The sequence below is a fragment of the Nuphar pumila genome, chromosome 14, assembly GCF_984573655.1.
Source record: "Nuphar pumila chromosome 14, dmNupPumi1.hap1.1, whole genome shotgun sequence".
Lineage (NCBI taxonomy): Eukaryota > Viridiplantae > Streptophyta > Magnoliopsida > Nymphaeales > Nymphaeaceae > Nuphar > Nuphar pumila.
Window position 1 is genome coordinate 11956261 of NC_143262.1, and position 25489 is coordinate 11981749.

The 25489-nt window shown below is 38.0% G+C and overlaps 1 protein-coding gene and 1 pseudogene across 1 annotated transcript; both read right to left on the reverse strand.

The window, feature by feature from the left end:
* The window catches only part of LOC149816393 (dicarboxylate transporter 2.1, chloroplastic-like), a 33854-nt pseudogene extending 16593 nt beyond the window's left edge, over positions 1-17261 (reverse strand).
* Positions 17262-19862: 2601 nt separating this feature from the next.
* On the reverse strand, positions 19863-24501 carry LOC149816394 (Tetratricopeptide repeat (TPR)-like superfamily protein). The gene is made up of 4 exons (XM_089986763.1): positions 22844-24501; positions 22254-22594; positions 21380-21453; positions 19863-21308 (listed from the first exon to the last, which is right to left on the reverse strand). Exons 1-2 carry the CDS (start codon positions 24489-24491, stop codon positions 22263-22265), a joined length of 1980 nt encoding a protein of 659 aa, XP_089842889.1. The 5' UTR covers positions 24492-24501; the 3' UTR covers positions 19863-21308; positions 21380-21453; positions 22254-22262.
* Positions 24502-25489: the final 988 nt, after the last annotated feature.

The window sequence follows — 25489 nt, forward strand, 5'->3', positions numbered from 1 at the left end:
CTAATGAGTTCTTTTTCATACGAGCAATGTTTGATTAAGAAGGCATTTTATAATACCGGTTGAATTAAGTTTTAAAAATGATCTCATAAAATATGGTTATTCTCTTTACATTCTTCAATTCAATTTCAAGAATATGCTTTATTATAAAATTTATGGTCTTCATTAATGTTGCATACTTATTACATTAGGAGTTTGTTATAATCTATTAAGTTATATAATATTATGAATTTTTGTTTATAGATTTATGCCATAACGCAATCCTATTATTCTTTTTGGGATTTTCTCCACTTTAATAAAGTTTTCCCTCTTCCTTTCGTATGTACCTTCATTTGGGGATTTTTTTTTTTGTTGGATCTCTCTTCGAGAGGCCTTTTGATCCTTGTGAATCTTCTTATGAGTATATACTCTTTGAGAAGATTTCATGATTGCTATAAGCTTCTTTTTAAATAACAATATTGGTTTTTATGAGACTTCTTAAATATTATCATCTTTATGAAAGCTTGAGAGTCTCAAGCATTTGCTCCTTTTTATGAAATACATGCATTATTGCATGTTTGTTACTTTTACGCTTTTTTGCGTATTTTGTTCAAGTGTTGAGAGAGTGTCTTCGTGCACTTCTTTTATAAAGTATTTATGCTTGTATGTGTATTGTCTCTTCATAGACATTTTCACATGGTACTCTCTTTTCAATAAAGAGATGTTTATATTGCCTTCTTTAGGGCTTGTTTTTTTGTCCCTTAATGGACTTGTGAGATTGTTTCTTTTATCGTTATAAGTGCTTTCGCAATACCTTGTTACATGTTGTCCTAAATTTGCTCATTTAAGATTATTGCTATTCTACATCTTGGTATGCATATAATTGCAATTTATAAAGGCTTGATTTGATTCTTGGATTATTTCAAATCCGTTCTCACACATAACATTGCTCATATATTTCATGTGTTTATTAAGTCTTTTTGATAATGATCATGATTGAACATAATTTCGTGTTTATGCAAAATTATTGTTATAAGGCATATTGTTGTGATTAATTATGTTGGACCTTTGAATCAACCCTTTTTGTAAAATCACATATTTGGAAAATGATTTCCCTAAGAGTTCATTGCCTTTTTATGGCATTTATCTTCTATCCATCACAAGTTATATGATGCATCAATCATTTTTTATGGCCTTATTGTTATATTAGAGATTATTGTTGAGGTGAGTTATGAGCACCTTGTGTTATGTCATTTTAGATTGTCCACTTGCCATATTATAGATGGTTGTTGAGGTGAGTTATGGGCACCTTGGGACTCTAGAATGATTTGTTATATGATCTCTAATTATGAGTGTGTTACTCGTTTTCTTTTGGCCATTGATCTTATGGATGCTCTTATCTATACATAAATGTGATGGATATATGGTGTTTGGAACCTTAAATGTTTTAAGGCATATTAAATTCAAGGGTTTTGGGACTATTGCTCAACCTTTTGTTTCTTATGAATCTTATGAGTGCATTTGCACATTTATGAGTTTGTGTTTTGTGCTTTTTGTGCACAAGTGTTTTAAGTGTTCTTGTTGTGCGTATGTGCACGTATCTATTTTCAAAATATTGTCCAAGGTTTTATTTATATGTTTGTCATTACAAGTTTTATTGCCTCAAAAGTCTTCTCCTCTTATACCTTTTATCTAAGTGTCATCATATGTAGACAAGAATTTTATTACACCTTTGTGTGTTGGTAGCCCTTTGTTGGTTTTGTTCTCTTGGTCTAGTAGTTAAACACACTTGCCTTGAGTGTTATTATATGTAGACAAAACACGTTGATTCACACCATGGTGTGTGATTTTAGTCCATGTTGGCATTTGTGTCCTTCTTCTAGTCGCTGAGATGTATGCCCATGGTTGACTTCTTTCACTCATTTCAAGTGTCATTTTATGTAGACAAGAGATGTATTGTGTTTTAGCCAAGGTTTTAAAACCCGTGACTCGGAACTCGACTCGTTCTTTATTGACTCGTGAATCGGCGGGTCAACTCGGTGACTCGGACCGGGTTTTGTTAACTTTTGATTTTAAAAGAAAAACAATATATAATTTGTCTCAAACCATGTTTTTCAGTAAACATATAGTCTAAAGAGTTGACAATAAAAAATTGCAAGTTCATAGTAGAAAAAGTACAAACTTCTTCATAACAAGGTCACATGGAAAGATCAAGTTACATGAAGAAACTTCTTCATAACAAGCATGTCTTTGGTATTCAATGAAGGCCCCATGTAACTGAGTCTAGAAACATACTTAAACTCAAGTTTCTAAATAGAATGGTTTAGGAATTTCAGCTAAACTTCTCCAGAAGACACTCTAGCTTTTGTTAGCTTTCCTTTGATCCTTTCTAGTGATCTCACCTCATTGAGAACAGCAACACATCATCTTGCATAAAAAGCCAGATTGAATTAGTTGCAACAAGGTAAAACAACAATAAGAAAATGAATCACCAGAAGAAATTCCAATTATGACCAAGGGAAATGCTGTCACATGGATACATGTACAAGCATACTGTACAAGATCAGCACAACTGGTATGATATAGGTGTTTCTGTCAAAAAATAAGGATGACAGGGTACAGATTGTTATGCACAGGTGTGATACAGACTTTGTACAAAAATGTATTTTTATATATAATGAAGGATATGATATGTGTTCATAAAACAACACTCAAAGGCACCCAACACCAGAACATGAAGTACAAGCACCGATACGTGTATGCTTCACTTTTTTGTTAGATCTTTGAATCATTTTTTTGCCAATATGTTTAATCAACACATAAAGATTGATAGATTATTGTATCTTTGAACTGGTTTGTCTTGTAATTTATTATTTATTATTAAACTGTTATTTTGAAATACCCAAAAAATCAAATTTCAAATATCCCAGAACTCGGCCGAGTCAGACCGAGTCAGGCCGAGTCAGACTGAGTCAGGCCGAGTCATGGCCGAGTCAAGGCAAACCGAGTTTACCCTGCTGGGTTGACTCGCTGGAGGGCCGAGCCGAGCCGAGTCAACCGAGTCACCGAGTTGACTCGGCGAGTTTTAAAACCATGGTTTTAGCCCATGGTTGGCTTAATAGTCTTGTTCTATTAGCTAAACATACTTGATCTTGAGTGTATTTTTACGTAGACAAGAGATGTTTTTGGTCCATGTTGGCGTGTATTCTCTTGTTCTTGTCGTTGATGCACTCATTTCAAGTATTATTACATGTAGACAAGAGGTTCTTTTACACACCTTTGTGTGTCTTTGGCCTTTAAAAACATTATATTTATGTTATTGATCTAGTAGCTTATACAGTTGATTTATGGGTTTTGGAGGACTAATGAGGTAGTTGCTTGTAGTGAATGAACTATTGTTGAAATTTGCAAAATTTCATTCATAACTTGTGTTTTAAGATATTCTAGTGAATCATATCATTGATATGCATATTTGGAAACCAATTTAATATTTTGACATTTAATCTACATATTAAGTGCTTATGGTTTTGGCCACCTTTGTATTTAATATGCAAAATGAATTTTTATAATTGCAATCATTTGAGTGAGATGTTCCTAAATGTGTAAGGTTCCCTACTAAAATAGAGAAATGTGTAGATTATGCATTGCAAAATGCATATGGTTCCCTCAAAATGATTGAATTAATTCATACCTCTTTATAAGCTTCTTATGAAGCCTTTTATGAGTGAAATATATTTTTCCACCTCTCTTGTGTGTTTGACCACTTTTGTGGTCTATTTTGCCCATTAGTGGCATCTTGTATATGTGAGTGCTTCCGTGCTTACTCTTGGAGATTTTGTCTCTCTTGTTTGGCACTTCATTATGAGCTTCTTATGGGGTCCCATGGAGGACCATTGCTTTATTCCCTATTGTGAGGTTGTGTTTTGACCATTTTTAGAGCTTGTGAAAGCATTATGCATTCTTGTAATTCGTTTCCTCTCTCTCTTTAACATGATATATGTTTTTGAAATATGAGTTTTCTAAATTTTCTTTTCATGCTAAAGTAATTATCCTATCATGTGCTTCAAATTACTATGCATAAGTTATATTTTTGCACCATTGTTTTGTGGGTGGGTCATCCGATATGGTTTTGATTAATTCATCTTGTTAGGAATGCTCCATTTTAGTAAAGTGCAAAGATATTTTTTACTTGTTTTTTTTTGTTGTTATTCCACTGGATCTTGAAGATGGGATAAAAAGAAGCACCCTGGATAGATCGGGAAATGTGTTCACCATTAGAAGACAATTGGAGGAAGACATTTGCAAATTTCAATGGCATCCTCACCGAAGCCTCTTGGAGTCTTGCAACTTTTTTCAATCTTTTCGTTTCCCCACGTAAAGTTTGAGGGGGGGTGTTAAAATGTACTCATCAATTATTGTAATTAGATATTATATATATATATAAAAGATGATACATATACATATATGGTATATATGTATATGTATCTTCCTATTTATATATATAAAATATATATTTTCCTATATTAGCCATAGGGGTAGTTTAGTCATTTTACGCATATTCCATTTTGGAATATGATTGTATTTTTTATTTTATTTTTATTTTTCATTTTATTTTTTCTAAATTTATTTTTTGTGATTTGAGCCACATTGGAGGGCTCCCCAAAGAGTCGTTGGGGAGCCCCCAATGTGGCTCCTCAAAGGCTTATAAATAGGGGCTTTCCTCCATGTATTTGTTACTTGTTGGAGGAGCTTCATTGTAATGGGTGTTACACCCTTCTTCTCTTCAATAATATTAACTTATGCCTTATAAGCATTTTTGCCCCTTTTGTGGGTTTATGTGTTAGCACATTATGTGCATGTGTTTTTCCCTTTAGTGGGTATATCCGCACTTCATGTGCATGTGTATTGGTTCATTATTGAACCTAGTGTATTCAAAGTCGTTTCCTTACAATGATCACATGAGAGAACACCAAAAGCAGTCTTGATATTTTACTACGCTTATCAAAATTTTGAGCAAGGAAAACATCATGGTAGTTCACAATGCTAACATCATAATAACTTGGTGTGAACATGAAAAGAAAATCATGAACCACAGTACTCTGCATTTTAGCAAAAACTAGTGACAAAATTGCAATATTTTCAATATACATAAATTATCAAGGAGTTCATAATTTTTTTTTATTTAAGTAGTTTAAGTTCCTTTTTCTGGTGACAATTTCACGATGAAGGAATACCACCTGTTATATTCATCAAGCATTGCATTTCATGGACATTTTAGAGAAAAAAACACATGAATTAATATAATAATGACAAATATAAACTATGAAAAGAATAAAAGTTGAACTTTGCTTGTTAAATCTTGACAAAGGGATGCAATCAATCTCCAAGACAAGAAAAGAAAAAGATCAAGTACAATCCTCAACTCCAGGGAAAATAAAATGATGCCAAGCAATTTGAATTCATGATAAAGATTAGAAATCGCCTTAGTTATGTAGGACAAGATGGTCTCCCTTCACAACAAATGTAGGCATGTTCAACCATGCAACCTAACAGTTTCTAAATAATGACATTTTTAAGGAAAAGGAAGAATTTCATCAAATATGTATTCTGCTTTTTATGCTACCAATGTAAGGCAGGTTCAATCATGCAACTTAACAGTTATTATATAAGGATAATGTTCAAGGAAGTCTTAAACCAAATATGCATTATACTCTTTTCATGCTTCTTTTAAGGAGCAAGAAACAAATAATCTTACTGAAAAATAAGAAGACATTAGGAGAATGAGGTTGTTAAAGAAAAGAAACTTGCTTCTGTTGTCTCTAAAGTTGAGGCACAATAAAGAGTAGCTTCCTCTCTTCTGTTGGAGACGGTGCACTATTCCAATAAGAGAAGAGAAACATCCATACTTCCAAGCCATGTTCTCCAAAACAAGAGGTCAATCTGGCATTGTCAAATAGCTCTGTTTTTTGTGCATTGATGTATGGTTACCTGTTACAAGAACAAAAGTGGAAAAGAGGAATCTGAATTTTGATGTTAAATTCTCAACGAGGAAAATAGATAACCATGGTTTTCAAATCTTTTCCACAACACACAATGATTGGCCATGGCATAACCATGTCTCTTATGTAATCCACAATAGGAAGACAATCTCTTGATACAAACCACTAAAAAAAATCTAGCCCAAGATCCCTAAAGTCCACCACGTGAGAATTGGATAAATCCTCGCATAAGAAGGAACTGGAGGCAGAGGTCAAAAGGAAAAAAGGGAATGACCAAGAGGCTCGAAATCCCACTAAAACTTACTGAGCATCTCTAGATCACAAACCTGGGATCTCATAAAGAAGCAGTAGCATAAAGAGCCTAGTATCACGTGCAGATAGTCTCTACCACGGATCTCATAGATAGGTTCCTCGTTGATTTAGGTTATCTAACTGAGTGCTACCATAAAGTACAACTCAAGACTTTCCTCAAACCTAGAAATAGATTGAGCAGATCATCCACAAAAAAAAAAAAAGAGGAAACTATTTGGAAAATGATAATAAAATAGCATTTTTGCAACCTTTCAGGGTGAAATGAAAATGGTAAGACCCAGTGTAGTATCTTAATAAGAACAAGTGAAGGAAACAAATGCTTAATTGTTTTGAGGTAAGCCAATGATACACGGATATTCCAATTTCCTCTCAAACTATATCCTCAGAACCTTTTTGGGAGAACATTAGCAAATTAGTTGAATCCCACGGTACAAACATACCAATGTGAGAGACATGAGCCTAAAATTTTAACCTTAATTATTGTTCAAATATTGAAATTTCGAGACCAATTTTTTTTGAAAAGTATAAGTAAATCAGATCTTATAATGCAGAAACGATTTAAAAAAATGGTTAAGACTTTGGGCGAGGTTACACTAAAGATAACAATCAAATCAAAATGTACGGGATATACACATTTCAAACTACGTACAATATAAGACTAAAATATGAAAAGTTTTAATTTCATTTCAAATCAGAGTATAAAAACAATAATTCAGTCTTTACATGATCAAGTACTCAAAATGAAAAGATCATGTCTACTAAGATCGCAAGGTAAGAGTGGACCTTCGAGGATGCAGCTCGACTAATCATTCGCTCCAACTACTCATCATACTTTACCTGCATTATCTGTCCACCATAAAACGGGGTTAGACTCGCTAAAGTCTGGTAAAGCAACCCAAACTCAAACTTAAAGAAAACATATCAAGCATTTAAAGATAAAGACATGATATATTATTCATCAATCGTCAAGTGATAAACAAGGGAACTGTAAAAGTATCTTCAACAAGATACTAAAGTCAAAGGAACGATATAAATGTGCAAGCATACACACACCAAGAACACTTGGAACACTTGTGCACCAAAAGCACAAAATACGAAATCACAAAAGTGCAAATGCACTCATAAGTTTTATAAACACTAAAATGGTTGGGCAATAAATCCCAACAAAACCACTACACAATACAAGAGAGAATGCCCATATTTATAGGGCTAAAGGAGACCTTGGAAGGGGCTTCACATAGTCGTTGGAGCCCCTCCAACGGTCACAAATGTGACCGTTGGAGGGGTCCAACGACTAGTGTGTTGGGCCCCTCCCAAGGTAGGTACAAGGCATTTATTAAATGAAAAAGAAAAATAAAAAGGGAAAAAAGAAATTACAAAACATATTCGAAAAAGAATATGTGTAAAAATGTCTAAACTACCCCTAAGACTAAAGATAGAATTATATATATATTTTACATATATAATAGGTAGATACATATACATATATTATATATATGTATATGTATTACCTTATATATGTAAAATATATATACGAAGTTACAAGATTGAATTACATAATTTAACACCCCCCTCAAACTTAGGGCAGGATGACCGATAGTTTGCCAAGAAGGAAGTTGAACCGCGGAGCACACAAGGCTTTGGTAAAGAAGTTTGCCAACTGATATTCGGACGTAACATAAGGAAGATCAATGACTCCTCGGAGATATGCTTCGCGAACGTAGTGACAGTCCATTTCAATGTGTTTGGTCCGCTCATGGAATGTGTGGTTTTTCGCAATGTAGATTGCGCTCTTGTTGTCGCAACACAGCTTGGTGAGCCCTTCGATTGTGACTCCCATGTCTTCAAGCAATTGATGAATCCAAACAATCTCCATGGTAGTAGTTGCCATGGCACGATATTCAGCTTCTGTTGAGGAGAGTGACACATTTTGTTGCTTCTTGCATCTCCATGAGATCAGTGAGTCACCTAAGAATACACAAAAACCAGTAGTGGAGTGACGGTTATTTGGGTCACCTCCCCAATCAGAATCAGTATAAGCGATTAATTTTAAATCGGAAGAAGATGATAGAAAAACTCCCTTGTTTAGAGTACCCTTTATGTATCTTACGACTCGTAAGATGGCACTCATGTGAACGGATGTAGGCGCATGCTGAAACTGACTTGCAGTATGGACTGCATGGGATATATCTGGTCTGGTAATACTCAGATACATCAGAGATCCTACAAGCTGTCTGTAGGGTGTAGGATCCAAAAGTGGAACCCCATCATCAATTTTCATCTTTGCTCCTACTACCGCAGGAGTTTCGCAAAGCTTCTCATCTGTAATACCTGACCTGTCAATGATCTCAGATGCAAGCTTAGTTTGAGATAAGAAATATCCTCTAAGAGAGTATGCTACTTCAATTCCCAAAAAATAAGTTAGAAAACCCAAGTCAGACATTTCAAATTTATCTTTTAAGATAGATTTTATACTCTTAACCCCGTTAGAGTCACTCCCAGTGATGAGCATGTCATCAACATACAGAAGTAAAATAACAATCCCTGTATTGGATTTTCTAACAAACAGAGCAGTGTCAGTAAAACAAGAGAAAAAACCATTCTCAATCATAACAGAGTTAAATCTATCATACCAAGCCTTGGGGGCTTGTTTTAGTCCATAGAGAGCTTTTTGAAGACGAAGTACCTTTCCCTTAGGAGCCTCCATTCCAGGAGGAGCATCCATATAAACTTCTTCACTTAAATTACCATTTAAAAAGGCATTTTTAACATCCATTTGATAGATGTTCCATTTGTTGATAGAGGCAACGGTTATCAGGCATCGGACAGTGACCATACGGGCTACAGGAGCAAAAGTTTCTTCATAGTCAATACCATATTCTTGACTATATCCTTTTGCAACCAAGCGAGCTTTATACCTTTCAAGGGATCTATCACTTTTAGTTTTTACTTTAAAAACCCATCTGCATCCTATTGTTTTCTTACCTTTAGGAAGATGTTGAAACTCCCAAGTTTTGGCTCTTCTCAGAGTCTCAAGTTCACTGTCCATTGCATTAATCCATTCAGGGCACTTTCGGGCTTCTTCAAAGTTTCTAGGTTCTATATAGGAGTGAATGGCACTAAGGCAGGCTCTATATCTTGGTGAAAAAGAGTCATAGGAGATGAACCTAGAAGGAGGCCTTCTACTTCTTTCGGTTCTACGAGGGATTATTTCATTCTGTGAGCCACTGAGACTGGCATTACTATATCTGTCAAGAGCACTCCTAAAGTTGTTTTGATCTCTATGAGTGTATGTGATAGGGTCTCTAGGTAAGTCAATATGTTGATGTGATGAAGAAGGCAAGGAGGAGTTTTCCTCGGTTTCAAATTCATTTGGGTTACTTTGATCTGTCTCATTATCACTAGTATCATCGTCTTTATTCAGTAAATCGAATAAAAAGGAGTAATCCATATTTTCATTTTGAGGGTTACTATGTTCGAACCCACTAACATTTTCCAAAAAACTCACATTTCTGGAAACATACAATTTATCACTTTTAATATCATAACAACGAAACCCCTTTTGGGTTTCGGAATAGCCAAGAAAGGCACAAGGAATGGCTTTAGGAGAAAGTTTGTCATTCTTATTAGTAAGAACAAAACATTTACACCCAAAGACCCTTAACCTGCTATAATCAGGTTCCTTATCGTACAGTTTTTCAAAGGGAGAAATTTTGTTTAAATTCTTCGATGGGAGTCTGTTTATGAGATAGACAGAAGTAAGGGCTGCCTCAGCCCAGAGATTTTTTGGAATGTTTTGAGAAATAAGTAAAGTCCTGGTTGTTTCAATGATGTGCCTGTGCTTTCGCTCGGCTAACCCATTTTGTTGAGGGGTTTTCGGGCAAGATTTTTGGTGAAGAATACCAAAGTTTTCAAGATAACTTTTAAATTCATTTGAAAGGTATTCTCCTCCAGAGTCAGACCTAAAAAATTTTAAACATCTATTGAATTGATTTGAAATCATTGTGTGAAAACTTTTAAAGGTTGAGAAAACTTCATGTTTATGTTTAAGGAAATAAATCCAACAAAACCTAGTGTAGTCATTTACAAAGATCACATAATATGAAAATCCTCCTTTAGACATTACCGGAGCCGGTCCCCATACATCGGAATGGACAATTTCAAATGGTTTTGTCGTGAACATGGATCTTTGAGGAAAAGGCAAACATTTCATTTTCCCAAGAATGCATTCATTACACAAAAAGTCACTTTTACAAAGATGTTTAACAAAAGGTAAATAAGAGATTTTAACAATATTGGGATGACCCAATCTCTTATGCCATACATGAATGTCTTTGTTTTGGACGACGTTGTAAAATTGACTCTTATGAACTTGAAGAAAATCTACGTAGTAGAGGTCTCCTCTTCTAGAGCCTTCCCCAATCAATCTCTCGGACTGGCGATCCTGTATCCAACATTTATTAGAAGAGAATTTTACATCGCAACCATGGTCCGAGAGTTGGGAGACGGAAAGAAGATTTAAGTTAAGGTTTGGGATAAAACGAATTTTTGGAACAAAGAAGTCTTGTTTTTCAAAATTACCTACTCCTTTAATCTCAAGAGATGTTCTGTCCGCGGTTGAGACAAAAGATGGAAAAGAATTTTTAGAGAAATTTGAAAGAGAGCAAGAGCTAGGGGTCATGTGAAAGGATGCCCCGGAATCTAAAAGCCAAGATGTCTTACCGGGGGAAGAGGATGACATAGCGGCTCCGGAAGTGCCTCCCTTGAGAAGAGGTTGGAGTGCTTCTACAATTTGTTGAAGAGAAAGAGACTCATTTGATGAAGAAGGTCGTTCTTCAACTTGGGATGCCATAGCCGTTGCAATCAATTTCTTTCATTTAGGACACAAAGGTTTGATATGTCCGGGTTCTTTACAATAGTAGCAAGTCACTTTGCTATAGTCTCTTTTGCCATATCGATCATTTCCTCCTTGACCTTGATTCTTGAAATGAGGAGGTCTATAGGTTTTCATGTTGTTTCCCGGTCTTGACACGACATTAGCCATTTCACCATCTTCTTGAGTAGAGGAAGCAACAAGAATGCTAGAATTATTTTTGCCAATCCCCATACGGGTTTCTTCACCACTTAGCTTGGTGATAACATCTTCAAGCGAGGGAGATGTGAAAGCGGAGAGAAGAGAGGACCGAACTTGTTCAAATTCGGGTCTAAGGCCATTTAAAAAATTGAAGAACCGGTCTTCCTCAAGTTGTTTGTGCCTTAATTCGATTGCCTCACCACTCCACTTAGGTTCAAGAATTGCGAGTTCGTCCCAAATAGCGGATAATTCGGCAAAGTACTCCCGAATGGTCATGTCATTTTGTTGGAGAGTCAAAGCCCTCTTTTGGAGAAAGTACTTGTGGGATAAATCTCTTGAGGTGTACATTTTCTCAAGATATACCCAAGCTTCGGAAGCCCTTTTAAATTTGATGATGTTGGCATTTATCTTGGTCTCAACGGATGAGAAAATCCAAGATAAGATCTTGAAGTTCTTCATTTCCCAATCATCATGTTTTTTAGAATACTCTTCAAGGGCCTTTTGTCTTTCATCCCCTTCGAGGATCTTGATATCCCCTCCTTCAACAATGGTAATTTTAGGCTCCGGTTCCGGTATGGATCCATGGACGTAACCCCAAAGGCCCTTTCCTTTAATATGAGCTTCCATATTACCGGCCCAAACATGATAGTTTGAGCCATTAAGCTTAAACCCAAGAGAGAAATGAGAGTCTTTTTCACCCATTAGAGAGGAAAGAAGCCAAGGAATAATACGTACCTCAATTACTTTTCGCGTCTTCCTTGATACAAGAGACTCCTAAAATATTGCTCGAAGAAGGTGATCCTCTTTGATTTCAAAAAACTTGAAGGCACGCTTTTCGAGGAATGCTAGAGAGGTCGAATCGCAATTCTCCTTTTTCAACAAAGCTCTGATACCATGTAAAAGTATCTTCAACAAGATACTAAAGTCAAAGGAACGATATAAATGTGCAAGCATACACACACCAAGAACACTTGGAACACTTGTGCACCAAAAGCACAAAATACGAAATCACAAAAGTGCAAATGCACTCATAAGTTTTATAAACACTAAAATGGTTGGGCAATAAATCCCAACAAAACCACTACACAATACAAGAGAGAATGCCCATATTTATAGGGCTAAAGGAGACCTTGGAAGGGGCTCCACATAGTCGTTGGAGCCCCTCCAACGGTCACAAATGTGACCGTTGGAGGGGTCCAACGACTAGTGTGTTGGGCCCCTCCCAAGGTAGGTACAAGGCATTTATTAAATGAAAAAGAAAAATAAAAAGGGAAAAAAGAAATTACAAAACATATTCGAAAAAGAATATGTGTAAAAATGTCTAAACTACCCCTAAGACTAAAGATAAAATTATATATATATTTTACATATATAATAGGTAGATACATATACATATATTATATATATGTATATGTATTACCTTATATATGTAAAATATATATACGAAGTTACAAGATTGAATTACATAATTTAACAGGAACAACGTCCTATGAGTCATTCATTTAAAGCATTCGAACATAAAACATTTAAAAGTATTTCATCACTTAATATTCTATTCAACCTTAACTCACATAATAAATCATAATCTATATGCATTCTAGTCATACAAGTAATCACATAAATATATATATGAATCTAAGATATTTAGATCATTGCATCATTTTCATATGCATTCATAATTCTTATAAACAATAAGTCAAATCATATTTGACCATTCAAGCGTTAAACATACGCACATACCTTCTAAGTAATTTAGTTAGATATTCATGATACACATCAATCATGATACATATGTATGATTTATTCACTCAAACAATCATAATGCAATCATTTGCAATGAAACTATGTAGGCGTGATGTATCATTCACCTAATAAGTCAAAACTAATCATTTGTAGGCTTAATGTGTCATTCAGCTATACGCTAACATAAGCGTCATAATCATAACCTCATATCAAGATCTAAAATCAACAAGGATCTGATTATCATATATGAGTTTAATATATAATCATGCTACAACAGAAAAGCCAAATCTATAGAGTCATAACTGACTGTCTCAATCAACTCAGAAGATCATTACAATTCATCATAACATTTCATTTAATCATATAAATATTCATAAGATCTGTGCCGGATTGGTCTGAGAAATCTACAACCTCACAAGGAGTTACCGCCCTAAACGGATGATCTATCTGGTCTTAGACAATGTACTTCCTCACAGGAATATACCGTCTTCGCGGGCTACCCGCTCTTTAACAATGCACTTCCTCACAGAAATTTACCGCTCTAGTCGGATTACCTGATCTGGTCATGCACACTCTCACAGAGAATCCTTTGGGAACAATTCTTCAACGGGTACCATATCCAGTGAAAACTATTATGATACATGCATTAATACAATTGACCACTCTTAAAGTCGATAGCTACCAACACGGGCATAAGCATGTATACAATCAATATGCATCACATCATATGACACTTAAATCATAAAATCACACATTTAACCAATAAGGTTCCATGAATCATAGTTCACTATTGAATTTAAACATTTATCGCATGCATTTATAATTTCATATTGCGTGGTATTTAAATCATATCATACAAAAACATATTATCCTACACATCATATCATCGCCACAAGGAACATTGCATTTCATAAATTAAACCTCGAAGCATGCATAAACAAAATATAAGTTCTATGCATACATACATGAACATGCACATTTCATAGTACAAAACAACTAAACCTCAACATATATAACTCCTACATAGTTTAAGTTATGCACACAGGATTCAAGTCATATATGCATTATTTCACCACATGAATCAATATACACACAGCAAGCATTTCATGCATAATGTGTCTAACACATTATATATATATATATATATATATATATATATATATATATATATATATATATATATATATATATATATATATATATATCATTCACACAAATTAGACCCGCTTTACTATATGGTACGGAATGTTGGGCTGCCAAGAGATATCATATTCAAAAAATGAGTGTAGCTGAGATGCGTATGCTTAGATGGATGTGTGGAAATACAATAAAAGATAAGATTCGAAACGAGGAGATACGTAAGAAGGTAGGCGTTGCATCCATTGAAAATAAGATGAGAGAGAATCGTTTACGGTGGTTTGGACATATTCGGCGAAGGCCTAATGATGCTCCAGTTAAAAGGATGGAGAAATGAGAAAATATATTAGTTAAAAGAGGTTGGGGTAGGCCTAAGAAGACTTGGGTGGAGATGATAGGAAAGGATATGAATGCTTTGAACCTCACCGAGGACATGGCATTGGATAAAAATGATTGGAGGAGAAGGAATCATGTGGAAGACCCAGAATGATTTTCTTTTTTGGTTCATATCGCCGACCCCAATTGTTTTGGGAGGAAGGCGTAGTTGTTGTTTGTTGTTGTTCACACAAATCATGTTTCGTTCATGAGAGCATGAGACATATCAGTTCATGCATAAGGGTATTTGCATAATCCTATCATGAACATGATTATATCGCATATGCTTTCATGCATGATTACACAATTATTATTTCACACTAGCATTCAATATAGTCATGTCAAACAGATCAATTTATGCAACATTCATTCACACAAATGCATGCTTAAACATGTACCTGCAACAAACACACTCCATATTCTGCTATCTCAAATCATGATGAGCATGATCTTTGAACTACAACAAGAAAATCACTTCTATTCCTATACATTCAAATAATGCTCAGCATGATCTCTGAACTATAATCACAACAGTCTTAAATATCCACAACTAAGTGGTGTCTGTGAGCATAACTTGTATTTGCAATTCAGTGAAGTATTTAGCATAACATCATGCTTACACAATTAGTGCCTAAACATGCTCTCTACAAGTTCAGTTAAAAAAACTAAATTTAATAATGTGAAGAACAACAAATCGAAACCCTTAAGACTGAGGGGTTCAAAATCCGCAAAAATCGCTCAAGCAACGATGCACTGAACACTTGGTGTGGGGTCGAAAATGTCAAAAGCTCTAAAAATATGAAATCCTCAAAAATCCAAAAAGATAGGGTGAACCACCAATAAATATGAACTGCATAGCAGAAAACGCTGCATACACCAACATTTCTATCTCACCAAATTTGGTTACTGCAAAACATAGATTAAATATTTTAAATAGTACTTTGATTAAAATAACCAAAATGCCCTTTGATTAAAAATTAAGATTTTTAACTTCTAAATTCATTTAGTAAATTCTAAAATTCAATGATATCACACCAATATTTTACAAAACTCTTAAAAACATATTTTTGATCAGAAGTAATATAATTGATTGTTAAATATCTAAAATAGTTTTTAAAATACCAATTTTACCCTTATTAGCCAGAAATGAGTAATTGAGCATTTAAACACCAATAAATGAGATTTAAACAATAGAAACACATTTATAACTCGAAGATAAAGATGAATTATTTATTTATTAATAATATACAGATCATGTTACAAACTAAAAAGTTAACAATTATTGAATTCAGCCACTATTTTGGCTCACAAGGCATGTTATGTTTCTCTAAAGGATTTTGTCTTAAAATGATGCAAATGTATGCCACTCCTGGTTCATATCCTGAACCTTTTAGTTCAGATTGCCATCAAGACCATCCTCAGCAGTAAGAAAATGATCTAAATATGCAAATTTTAAAGGAAAAAGAAGTACAACCATCCCCATTTCACGTTCGAATTTTTGAAATTTAATAGATAGGCGGCTCCTAGCAAAATCTCGAGAGCAGTCATTGTTGAAATTTAACTCAAATTCATCAATGCATCCATTCAACCGAAGCCTACAATCTTCAATTCCAAAAGGATCGGGAAAAGAGGGAGAAAACCGTAACCTGGAGTTGTGATTGGACCAAATAGGATCCCAATTTCCTCGAGGACCGATCCCCCGGCGCGCTCTCCGCGGAGAGCGACAGCGACTTGATGATCGGAAGGAAGACCCTGCCGGCCCTCTCCGTCGTGCTCGGCATCACCGGCGCGATCAGCGTCTGGCTGATCGTGAGCCCGTACGACAGCCCGAGCGTGATGTGGCCGAGCCACTTGACGAAGTAGGTGTCGATGCGGTCGCCGAGTCCCGTCTTCACGAAGCCGCGGGAGAAGAAGAAAGAGATGACGATGAGCCAGATGACCTCGCTGGTGAAGGCGCCGAACGCCGCCGAGAAGGGGAGCGTCCCGGTGGCGACGGATGCAATGAGGCCGAGGAACGCCAACGCTCTGAAGGGGAGCGGGCCGAGGACCAGCCCGGCGATCGTCGAGAGGAAGGTCGCCAGGAGATGCCACGCCTGCGGCGATACCTCCACCGGCTTCGGCACGGCGAACCGGACGGCAAGCCCGATCGCCACGGAGAACACGAGCGGCACGAGCTTCGCGCCCTGTACCTCCGGAGGCGGAGGAGGAGAATCGGTACCACTATCGGAAGCGGAGATCCGAGATCGGCCGGGCGGGGAGCTCCGCGACGCCGGAATTGGAGTTTGCAGAGGGAGGGGAGGAGTCTGGTCTGCCACAATGGCGTGAACCAAAGTGGGACCCACGGGGATAAAGTGCGCTATGCCACGTGTAAAATGACCTGCGGAGTAATTGCAGGTACGGTCAGAGTCCGTTTCATGGCCCACACAGGAGCAAACGAAAAAGATGGGATATGTACCTGCAGAATCCGGATCCGAAGTACAGGATACCGGATCTGGTTATAGTTTTATAGGAGTTCGGATTCCTGATTTTTTTTTTTTGAGAAGGAATCGTCCAAGCTAAGGATGGTACGAACCATTCAAACTACCTTCATACATCAATTGTAAAAGTAGTTTTTGCAAATTTGACAATATGGATGTGATCTCCATGGTTGATAACATAAGAACCAACCCTTGGTTAAAATGTCTTAAGGACAAGCTTAAGATTCAGAATCTTAAACTTCAGTTACTGAAAAATGAATGATCTAACATTTAGCTGATATAAATACGCTCTGCTATTTTGCATCCAGCACTGCCTTCTATTGCAGCTTTTTGGCTGCGTCTGTGTTTGAAGTATTTGTTTTCTTTGTTCTTGGCAGTTCTATTCTCTTGGCTTATTAGATTTGTATGCATTTCACTGATGGGGGCACTCTATGAAAATGCTTCCCTTTATTTATCTTGAACAGAAACATGACATATGTCTATGTGAATTTTGGCTTGCAGATACCGCGAGATATAGGGGTTAGAACGATGAGGCTGATGACCAACAACCCTGCAAAATACATTGGACTGAAGGGTTATGGTTTGACCATTGTAGGCCGAATCCTTTTATTATGCCCAATAACAACAGAAAACCAGAGATATCTGGAGACAAAGCGTAAGAAGATGGAGCATGTATATGATTCTGAATTCAGCAGCCGTCTAAATGGTTCCCCCCAAGGCAAAAGGTGTCAACAGTGGTGCATCTTCCAGATATGACTAGTCACTCAGATATTGTTGTATTTCTGTCTTCCATTCTTGTTTTGGGGTGGTTATACCTTGATCATAACGTGTGCAATTTCTTAAAGTGAATAAAGTTATTTGTTTCATTTTTTTCCCTTGACAAGATGATTAATTGCTAATGGACCTGACAAACTTAGAATGGTTTACTCGAGTAAAGTTAAATGGAACTTACAAAATAAGTTTATTTTTTGGAAGAACATGAGCTAAGGTGTCTAATTCTTATTAATATTCTTATAAAATGTGGATGAATTAGGTAAACCAGGCTTGTGATCGGCTCGTAACAAGCTTGGGCGGCTGGGCTCGTGAGCCCAAGCAAGGGTGCACCCGTAACAATCCAAGCCCGAACAGCCCAATCTTGGCTCTTTTACCAGCCCTATCTGCAATACATATATAACTTTTATCCAATCAATCTGTCATGCGATATTTTGGCTGATAGATGAACTCAGCTCTACCCATCAACAACATGCACTGCTCTGCTGTTAGGCTTGATCATCGGATCCCTCGAGTTGAGAAAGTGCCTTCCATGTCGATCACTCTTCCCATACCATAGTAATTACTCTTGCTTGGTCAGGCCTTGTTTTGAAAGCTCCAATATGCATTAACATAAAAATAAAAGGGAAAAAAGCAAAGGAACAATGCATTTTGAGGATGAACAGGAGCTTCGAGAACACCACCTTGTAAACTTTGTTATATCTCTGACTGCATTTTCAGTTTCTTAAGATGTTTATAGTCCTGCAAATTGCAAATCACTTCTTACTCGATGACAAGTTCCTAAGTGAACATTAAGAAATCAATGGACACATGTACTGTCTCTAGCAGATGAAAAATTGACTTGAAAAGAGCACCAATTTTCTGTTTGGTTAGGGTGGCAGGTTTCAATAGCATATTCATGCTTCTGTCCAATTCAAAATTGCTTTCCACGAGCCCTTCTATTACAAAAAAATCCTTTATGAGCCAACTGCATCTGCAACTTATCAAAGAAGCAGAGCCCTTCTATTACAAAAAAATTCTTTATGAGCTAATTGCATCTACAACTTACCAAAGAAGCAGACAATAGCTTGTTAAATAAACAGTCAGAATTAGTAGTACTTTGTTAGAACCGAAATTCCTACGGAGATCGATCCTATGGATCAACAAGCACAGAACGCAAGGCACAGCTCTGGAAGAAGATGCGCATGTGAACAGGGGCACTACGGAGGAGGAAGGTGTGTGTGTTGGGCAGGGCGACACGTGCAGGCATGCTGTCCAGGAAGGTTGGGCACGGTGCGGGCAGGCCGGGTAGCAGCTGAGGGGGTGGCGTGTCCGGGCAGGTGGTCACGCTGCAGGGAGGGACAGAGAGATGTCTCTCCCGGGCAGCACACTGGTGCGTGAAGGTGAGGTCAACAGCAGGGAGGAGGGTGGCGAAGGCAGCAGTCGGAAGGGAGAAAAGTGTTTCGATGAACAAACAGGCGAGGAAGAAGAATATTCCTTCAAAAGGCATGCACTCACATGATCACAAACAAAGTATAGAGAAAAATATTAATAAACTTCATTAAAAAATATGTAAACTAAGTACATCAATTATTGACTTTACAAAGAGCAAGACAGTAAAAATACAAGCACAGTCCCACCCTAGATGGGATTCTACCAGAGTTCTAGCCAGGATAGGATTCCAAGCTGGGCTGGTTTTCCTGAAATGGATCTTGAGGCTGGGCGGGTCCTCCTAATCAGATCCTGACTGGAGCGGATCTTCTAGGTCAGACCTTGAGCAGGAAAGGGTATGTACTTAAACAACTTCAAGAATTAGTATTGAAACGATACGATCATTACCAAAACTATCAATGATCCTCTTCAATTGATATTCATCGGACTTAGAAGAACACACCAATATTTTGAAAGACCAGTGTCTTGAATTTGTGTTTCATGAAGTTTTGTGGAGCGAGATTAGATGGTAGAATAAATAGGAATGAGCATCAGAAAAAACAAAAACAAAAACAAATCACAAATCTATTATCATTCGAATTATAAATTTATTGCTGTTAATACCTCGCATCCAATAATTCACAAGTGTAGGAACTAGACAGTGAGACCATGCCCTGTAAGAAATTAAGAAAACAGAGAACAATTGAAGAACGTATACATTTCAGTTTCCACAAAGGTAATCAAACAGCAGCATATCGGCAGTTTTCAGAACTAACTTCTAAGCGGTTGGATTAAGGATGCAGCCATCCCAAACTTTGGTAGGTCATCCCTACGGAGATCTCTCAATCTCCACCCTCTGTTCCACCTTAGTACAATGCCTACACTCGCCACTCAAGCATAGGCTAACAGCCCAATACCATGTCGTGTTGGATCATCATCATTCAGATTCTTCTCTTGACATTCAATGTCTCTGAATTCTCTGAGCACCACCATCTGTCATTGGACTGTAAAAAAGGAACCTGCCTGATCTCCAACTCAAGTGGGAGCTTCACTCACTGTCGATATGTGAAGAGCCGAGGAGAATCCTTGAAATTCAGATTCAATGGAGCTTCATTATTCATACTTATAAGATTGACTTTCGTCTCTGCGAACCTTGCATGTGACTGAGAGTTTGAGAGCTTTCATCAGATCCACTTTCTTATTAGCCTTACCGATTCGGTCCAAGCAATGGATTTCATAGAGGAGTTCTTTTATCATATGGCAAGAACATAATATTTATAACTGTGCATCACCTAAGCAAGTATGTTCGTTTCAAACCATTATCTCATCTTGATGCTGCCAATGAAGTAGCTCAAAATTCTCTTGGAAAGTGAGTTCAAGCACCACAGGATGCTTATGGCTATTGTCAATCACTGCGACCCAATCTTTACAAGTAAATTATGGTAATAATTATTTCAATACAAGGCACCCCAGCTATAAATAATCTCGTGTACTGTCCACAAACAAATGGTTAAATGTGAGGTTGTCAACCTCTGCCTCCAAAAAATTATTCATAGAGTTATAGGGGACCAACCAAAGTAAAGGGTGAAATGACCTTCCAATTCTGCCTTGAGGATTAAACTCTTATGAAGCTCTGTATGGAGTATGGGCAGTCCCCTCCTACTATCACCTCATATGCACCTGGAGACTCATGTCAATGCGGTGGATAAACTACTCTGTGATAGAGATATTATTAGTCTATTACATAAGAACTCGCAGCAGTCTGAAAATCATTGAAACAACTAGCACATGCCCATCACACTGAACATGGATTTCAAGTGGGTGATTCGATCTACTTGCAACTTCGACCTCACCAATGAAGTTCAGTTGCTTACTGCATCTGTTTAAAGCTTCTCGTTTTCTTTCATGACACTAATAAAGGCTATCCAAGTGTCAATGCAACTCTACTGCCTGTTCAGTGATGGTCATTGATTCCAATGCTACCAAGGTAGATGAGTACCAAATTTGTGTTCTCCATCGTCCACAAGATTAAAACTGCAAACAACATGCAACAGTTATCCATGAATGAGCAAAAGATGAATTTTTTTAACAAGATCAAAACTGACCTTGCGTTGATGAATGCTCTCAACAGCTTCTGGAATGAAGAAATCTTCTGAAGTGAGTCCAAAACCGCTGTTTTCTGTATAAAAGAAGTCGTCACTGTAAGCAATTATTTGGTGTCATCTGTTACAAGTGCCATAGAAAAAAATGGTCTCTAACCCAGTAGATACATCTGCAACCAATTTGTCTACAGAAAAAAAAATTACAAAGTATGCTGATTGGGCAAAACAAAACATACATGTGAAGTTGGATAGTGACAGAAAAGAACACAAAAGGATGATGTTGCCGTTGTTGGAAAGGGCCATGAGAGAGGCGATGAAATCGACCAATTTGGCAACAACATCCCCACAATGATGTTTTTGAAATCCATCGATTTTTAATGTCCTCGCTCCTCCCAACTCCACCCTGGCATCCGTCTCCCCTCCCAAAACTGTGATACCAAGCGACAGAAATGGCAGGGATTCCATGAATCCGCCATTGCCACTCCCAACAATGGCTCCTAAACAGAGCCTTACTGTTGTATAAAATCTTGTTCCAACTCACCATGCAGTTATTTCCTAACCTGATAGTTAGTGGGTCCAAGATTGTGTTTCCTGTGCTACTTTTGACCTCCGCAGAATTAGGCTGCTTTTGATTTGAGTTTGCTGAGGTTTCTCACTTATAGTTCTTCTCATCATTCATTGAATAATAATGGTAAGAACTCACATTCTCAACAAGCAATTCAGTTATTAACAGAAACAAAAAGCATTGGGCTTTGCCAATGGACCTCAACGACAACATTCTCATAGCCCTCAGATGTGTTATTCAGCAAACATAGAGCCACACCATCTAGCATAGGCACTGGGCATAAACAATGGAAACATAGTTCAGAAAGAATACCTGGAGGCTTCATATATGTTGCTGCCCCAGTTCTGGCAAATGAAATTGGAATAGATTTCTCCATGGACCACAATCAGCGATCAGGCCCTTCTCATGCATTACACGAAGCAATTGGAGAACCGGTTCTGGCTTTAATGATGTAGAGAGATATCCACCAAGTTCAGTGACTATTGCTTTCAACTTCATTGGGGAACTGCCTCTGACCCATTCAATATGCTCAATTGCCATCTCAAGATGCCCTGCCTCAACCAAATTTTTTAGCAAAACGGCATGCCAATCTGAGTCCTTCATATCACAAGGTGCGAGCTCACATATAACTTTCGAAGCTGTGACAAAGTTACCTGTTTGGAGGATACAAAATCCATACTTAAAGATCTAGCTAACAGAGCACCAGCACACAAAATAGATCACCCAACCTCTACAAAGAATTTCAAAAGCAGAAAACATCCAACTATATGAACTAAACTTAAACAGCAATTTAAAACCCACAAAATTAGATCACCCAACCTCTAATTCAAACAAGTTCAAAAATAGAAAACATCCAAGTATATGAACTAAGCTTAAACAACAATTTAAAACTTTAACTGTACCGGCCTTGCAGAGAGAATGTATTAATGTGCTCAAGGTTGACCCACCAAGCACAACATCCTGTTTCAGCGACTTGCTGAAGATCTCAACTGCATCATCCATCTTCGATTCTCGACAGAGCCCTTTGATAAGTGCTGAATACGTAATTTTATTTGGCAAAACGTTTCTTGTTAACATGTGATCTAAGAGACGGTGCGCGACATCAACTTCACCAGCATCGGAGAACTTTCTAATGAGTATGTTATAGGTCTGCAAATCACCCGGGCAACCCATTGCAAACATCTCATCCCATAGCCGCCGAGCCGGTCGTAACATGTCTTCTCTACAGCAAGCTTCCATCACAGTATTATAAGTGACTACATCAGGGGAGTGGCCATCTCTTCTCATCTCTCTCAGCACTCCATAGGCCTCCTTCACCTTACCAGCCGAGCACAAGAAAAAAACCATGACATTGTAACTTTGAGTATCAGAGAAGTAACCTTTCAACCCCAATAGTTTAAAAACATCCCACATTTCATCTATCTTGCCACACCTAGAGAGGCTCTGGCTCAAATTCTTGAGAGTATCAATGGATGGGAATCGATCATTCGCCAACATAGATTTGCAAAATCCAATAGCTGCATCAGGATCGATACCAGCTAACGAACTGATGAGTTCATTATAGACATCATCATCGATCGGGAAATTCCCATCTAGAAGCGCTTCCGCCAGTTCCTTAGCTTCGAGAATTCTTCGCTCCACGATCAAAGAAAGGATGAATTCTTTGTACTCGTGAAGTCTAGGTGCAACACTCAACTTCCTTTTCTGTTTAAGAGCCTTCTGAGCTTCCTCCAAACAACCCAACTTCCTCAAAGACTCGATCACAACGCTGTACGCGATGAAATCCGGCTTACAACCTCTCTTCCTCAATTCCTCCAACACCCACCATCCCTCCGTAGTTCTAGACGCACGACACAGCCCGTCGGCGACCAACACCGCGACGATCGACCCCTTAACACCCCGAATTTCCCCGTTTTCGATCCCATCGAGCAATTCCAACATCCTCTCAATCTCAACGCTCCTGCAGAGCCTCCCAATGAACACCCCAAACCCCAATTCCGTGAAACCCATCCTCCCGAAACGCATCCTCTCGAACAATTTCTCGGCCAAATCGAGGTGCCCATCAGAAGAAAGGGCGCCGAGAAGCAAGTTGCAGACGCGCCCATCGATCTCTCGAAACCTCTCGACGGCCATAAACGTCGAAAACGCGAGATGGGTCTTCCCGCAAACCAACTGAGATCGTATAATCGAGGAATACGAAGGCGGGTCCAACTCAAACCGCTGGACTCTGAGCTTCGCGAAGAGTTTTTCGATGGAAGCGTGCTGTTTCGAACGAGAGAGAACGGAGAGGAGAGATTGGTATGTCTGCAGGGTGTGAGAGAAGCCCGGTTGCTGAGCGGCCCAATCGAAGAAGCCGAGAGCGAGGGGGTGGTGGTCGAGCAGGCCGGGGAGGATGACGCGGGAGACGAGAGAAGGTGTGAGGACGCGCCGGCAGCCGAGGTTGTGGAGGGTCTGCTCCAAGGAGGGACCCCATCTGGCCGTCTTCTTCCCGTTGCTCGCTGCCAGGATCGCTCTGCAGAGCCTTGCAGCATCACCGCTCAGGGAACTCATGGAGATGGGACGCCCAATTTGGTGGAAATGGGGGCACCGTTGATTATACGTAATGTTGGAGGATCTAAGGGAGATCACGAGTTTATTCCCATCGGCTTAATTTTCATCATTTTTTGAACATAATTCCCAGCTTCTTTCATGAGAACATAATCGGTAAAACCTGATTTATGTGAAATCAGTGCCACAATTCCTGTTCTCCGAAGAATACCAGTACCAGCGAGAGATTTCTGATATACTGAAAATATGGGTTTCTCGAAAAAATGTTTACTTACGTCTGGAAGCTTGAAAAAAAAATCACAGGAAGAGAAAATTTTGCCTCTGAAAAGTTTTGATATGGTAACTTTTTAAAATGAATTTTTTTTGCTTGCTTGTGTAGCATGAAAATAATAGAGTCAAAAATGTGAGAAAAATGAGAGAGAGAGAGCCTAAAGTAATTCAACATTACTATTCATGAAGATCAACAAAATGTTGAACTCATGAACTGAACAAGAACAAAAGCCAAAACAAATAAAGAAAGCACAAGAGAAAAGAACATCGATAGATAAAATGGGCTCACGCCGGAGCCGCTTGCCCAGATTGCGACAAAGGATAGGTAGCATCAGCAGGAGGGAGTGAAAGATCACTAAGATGCATACGCAAGATCACATAAACATCTACCAAGATTTTATGCCCCAGGTTTTGAATGTTAACTGGAATATGACGAAAATGAGTATCGTTTTGCGCCATCCAAACAAACCACCAAGAAGTAAGCAACCACGTCCGCCAAATGAACCTCCACCTCTTGCTGCGCCTAATACAAACCGGCCCCAAGATCAGATCTAGCGCAAAGGACTCCTCCTTAACAAATACTTTTGGATGCCTCCAGGTCCTGCTAAAGATTTTCATAAATATTGGGCAAGACCAGAACAAGTGAAACATAGATTCTTCTGCAGCTTGACAAAGCACGCACCAACTCGGGAGTTGAATGCCCCACTTCTTTAAATTACTGTGGGTCTGGA

Excerpts from the sequence above, each read along its gene's own strand:
- LOC149816394 (XM_089986763.1), bottom strand. The coding sequence starts at position 24,491 with ATGAGTTCCCTGAGCGGTGATGCTGCAAGGCTCTGCAGAGCGATCCTG. Across the intron at positions 22,595-22,843 it reads ACATTCTCTCTGCAAGGCCG|GTAACTTTGTCACAGCTTCG; the intron begins GTACAGTTAAAG and ends TCCTCCAAACAG.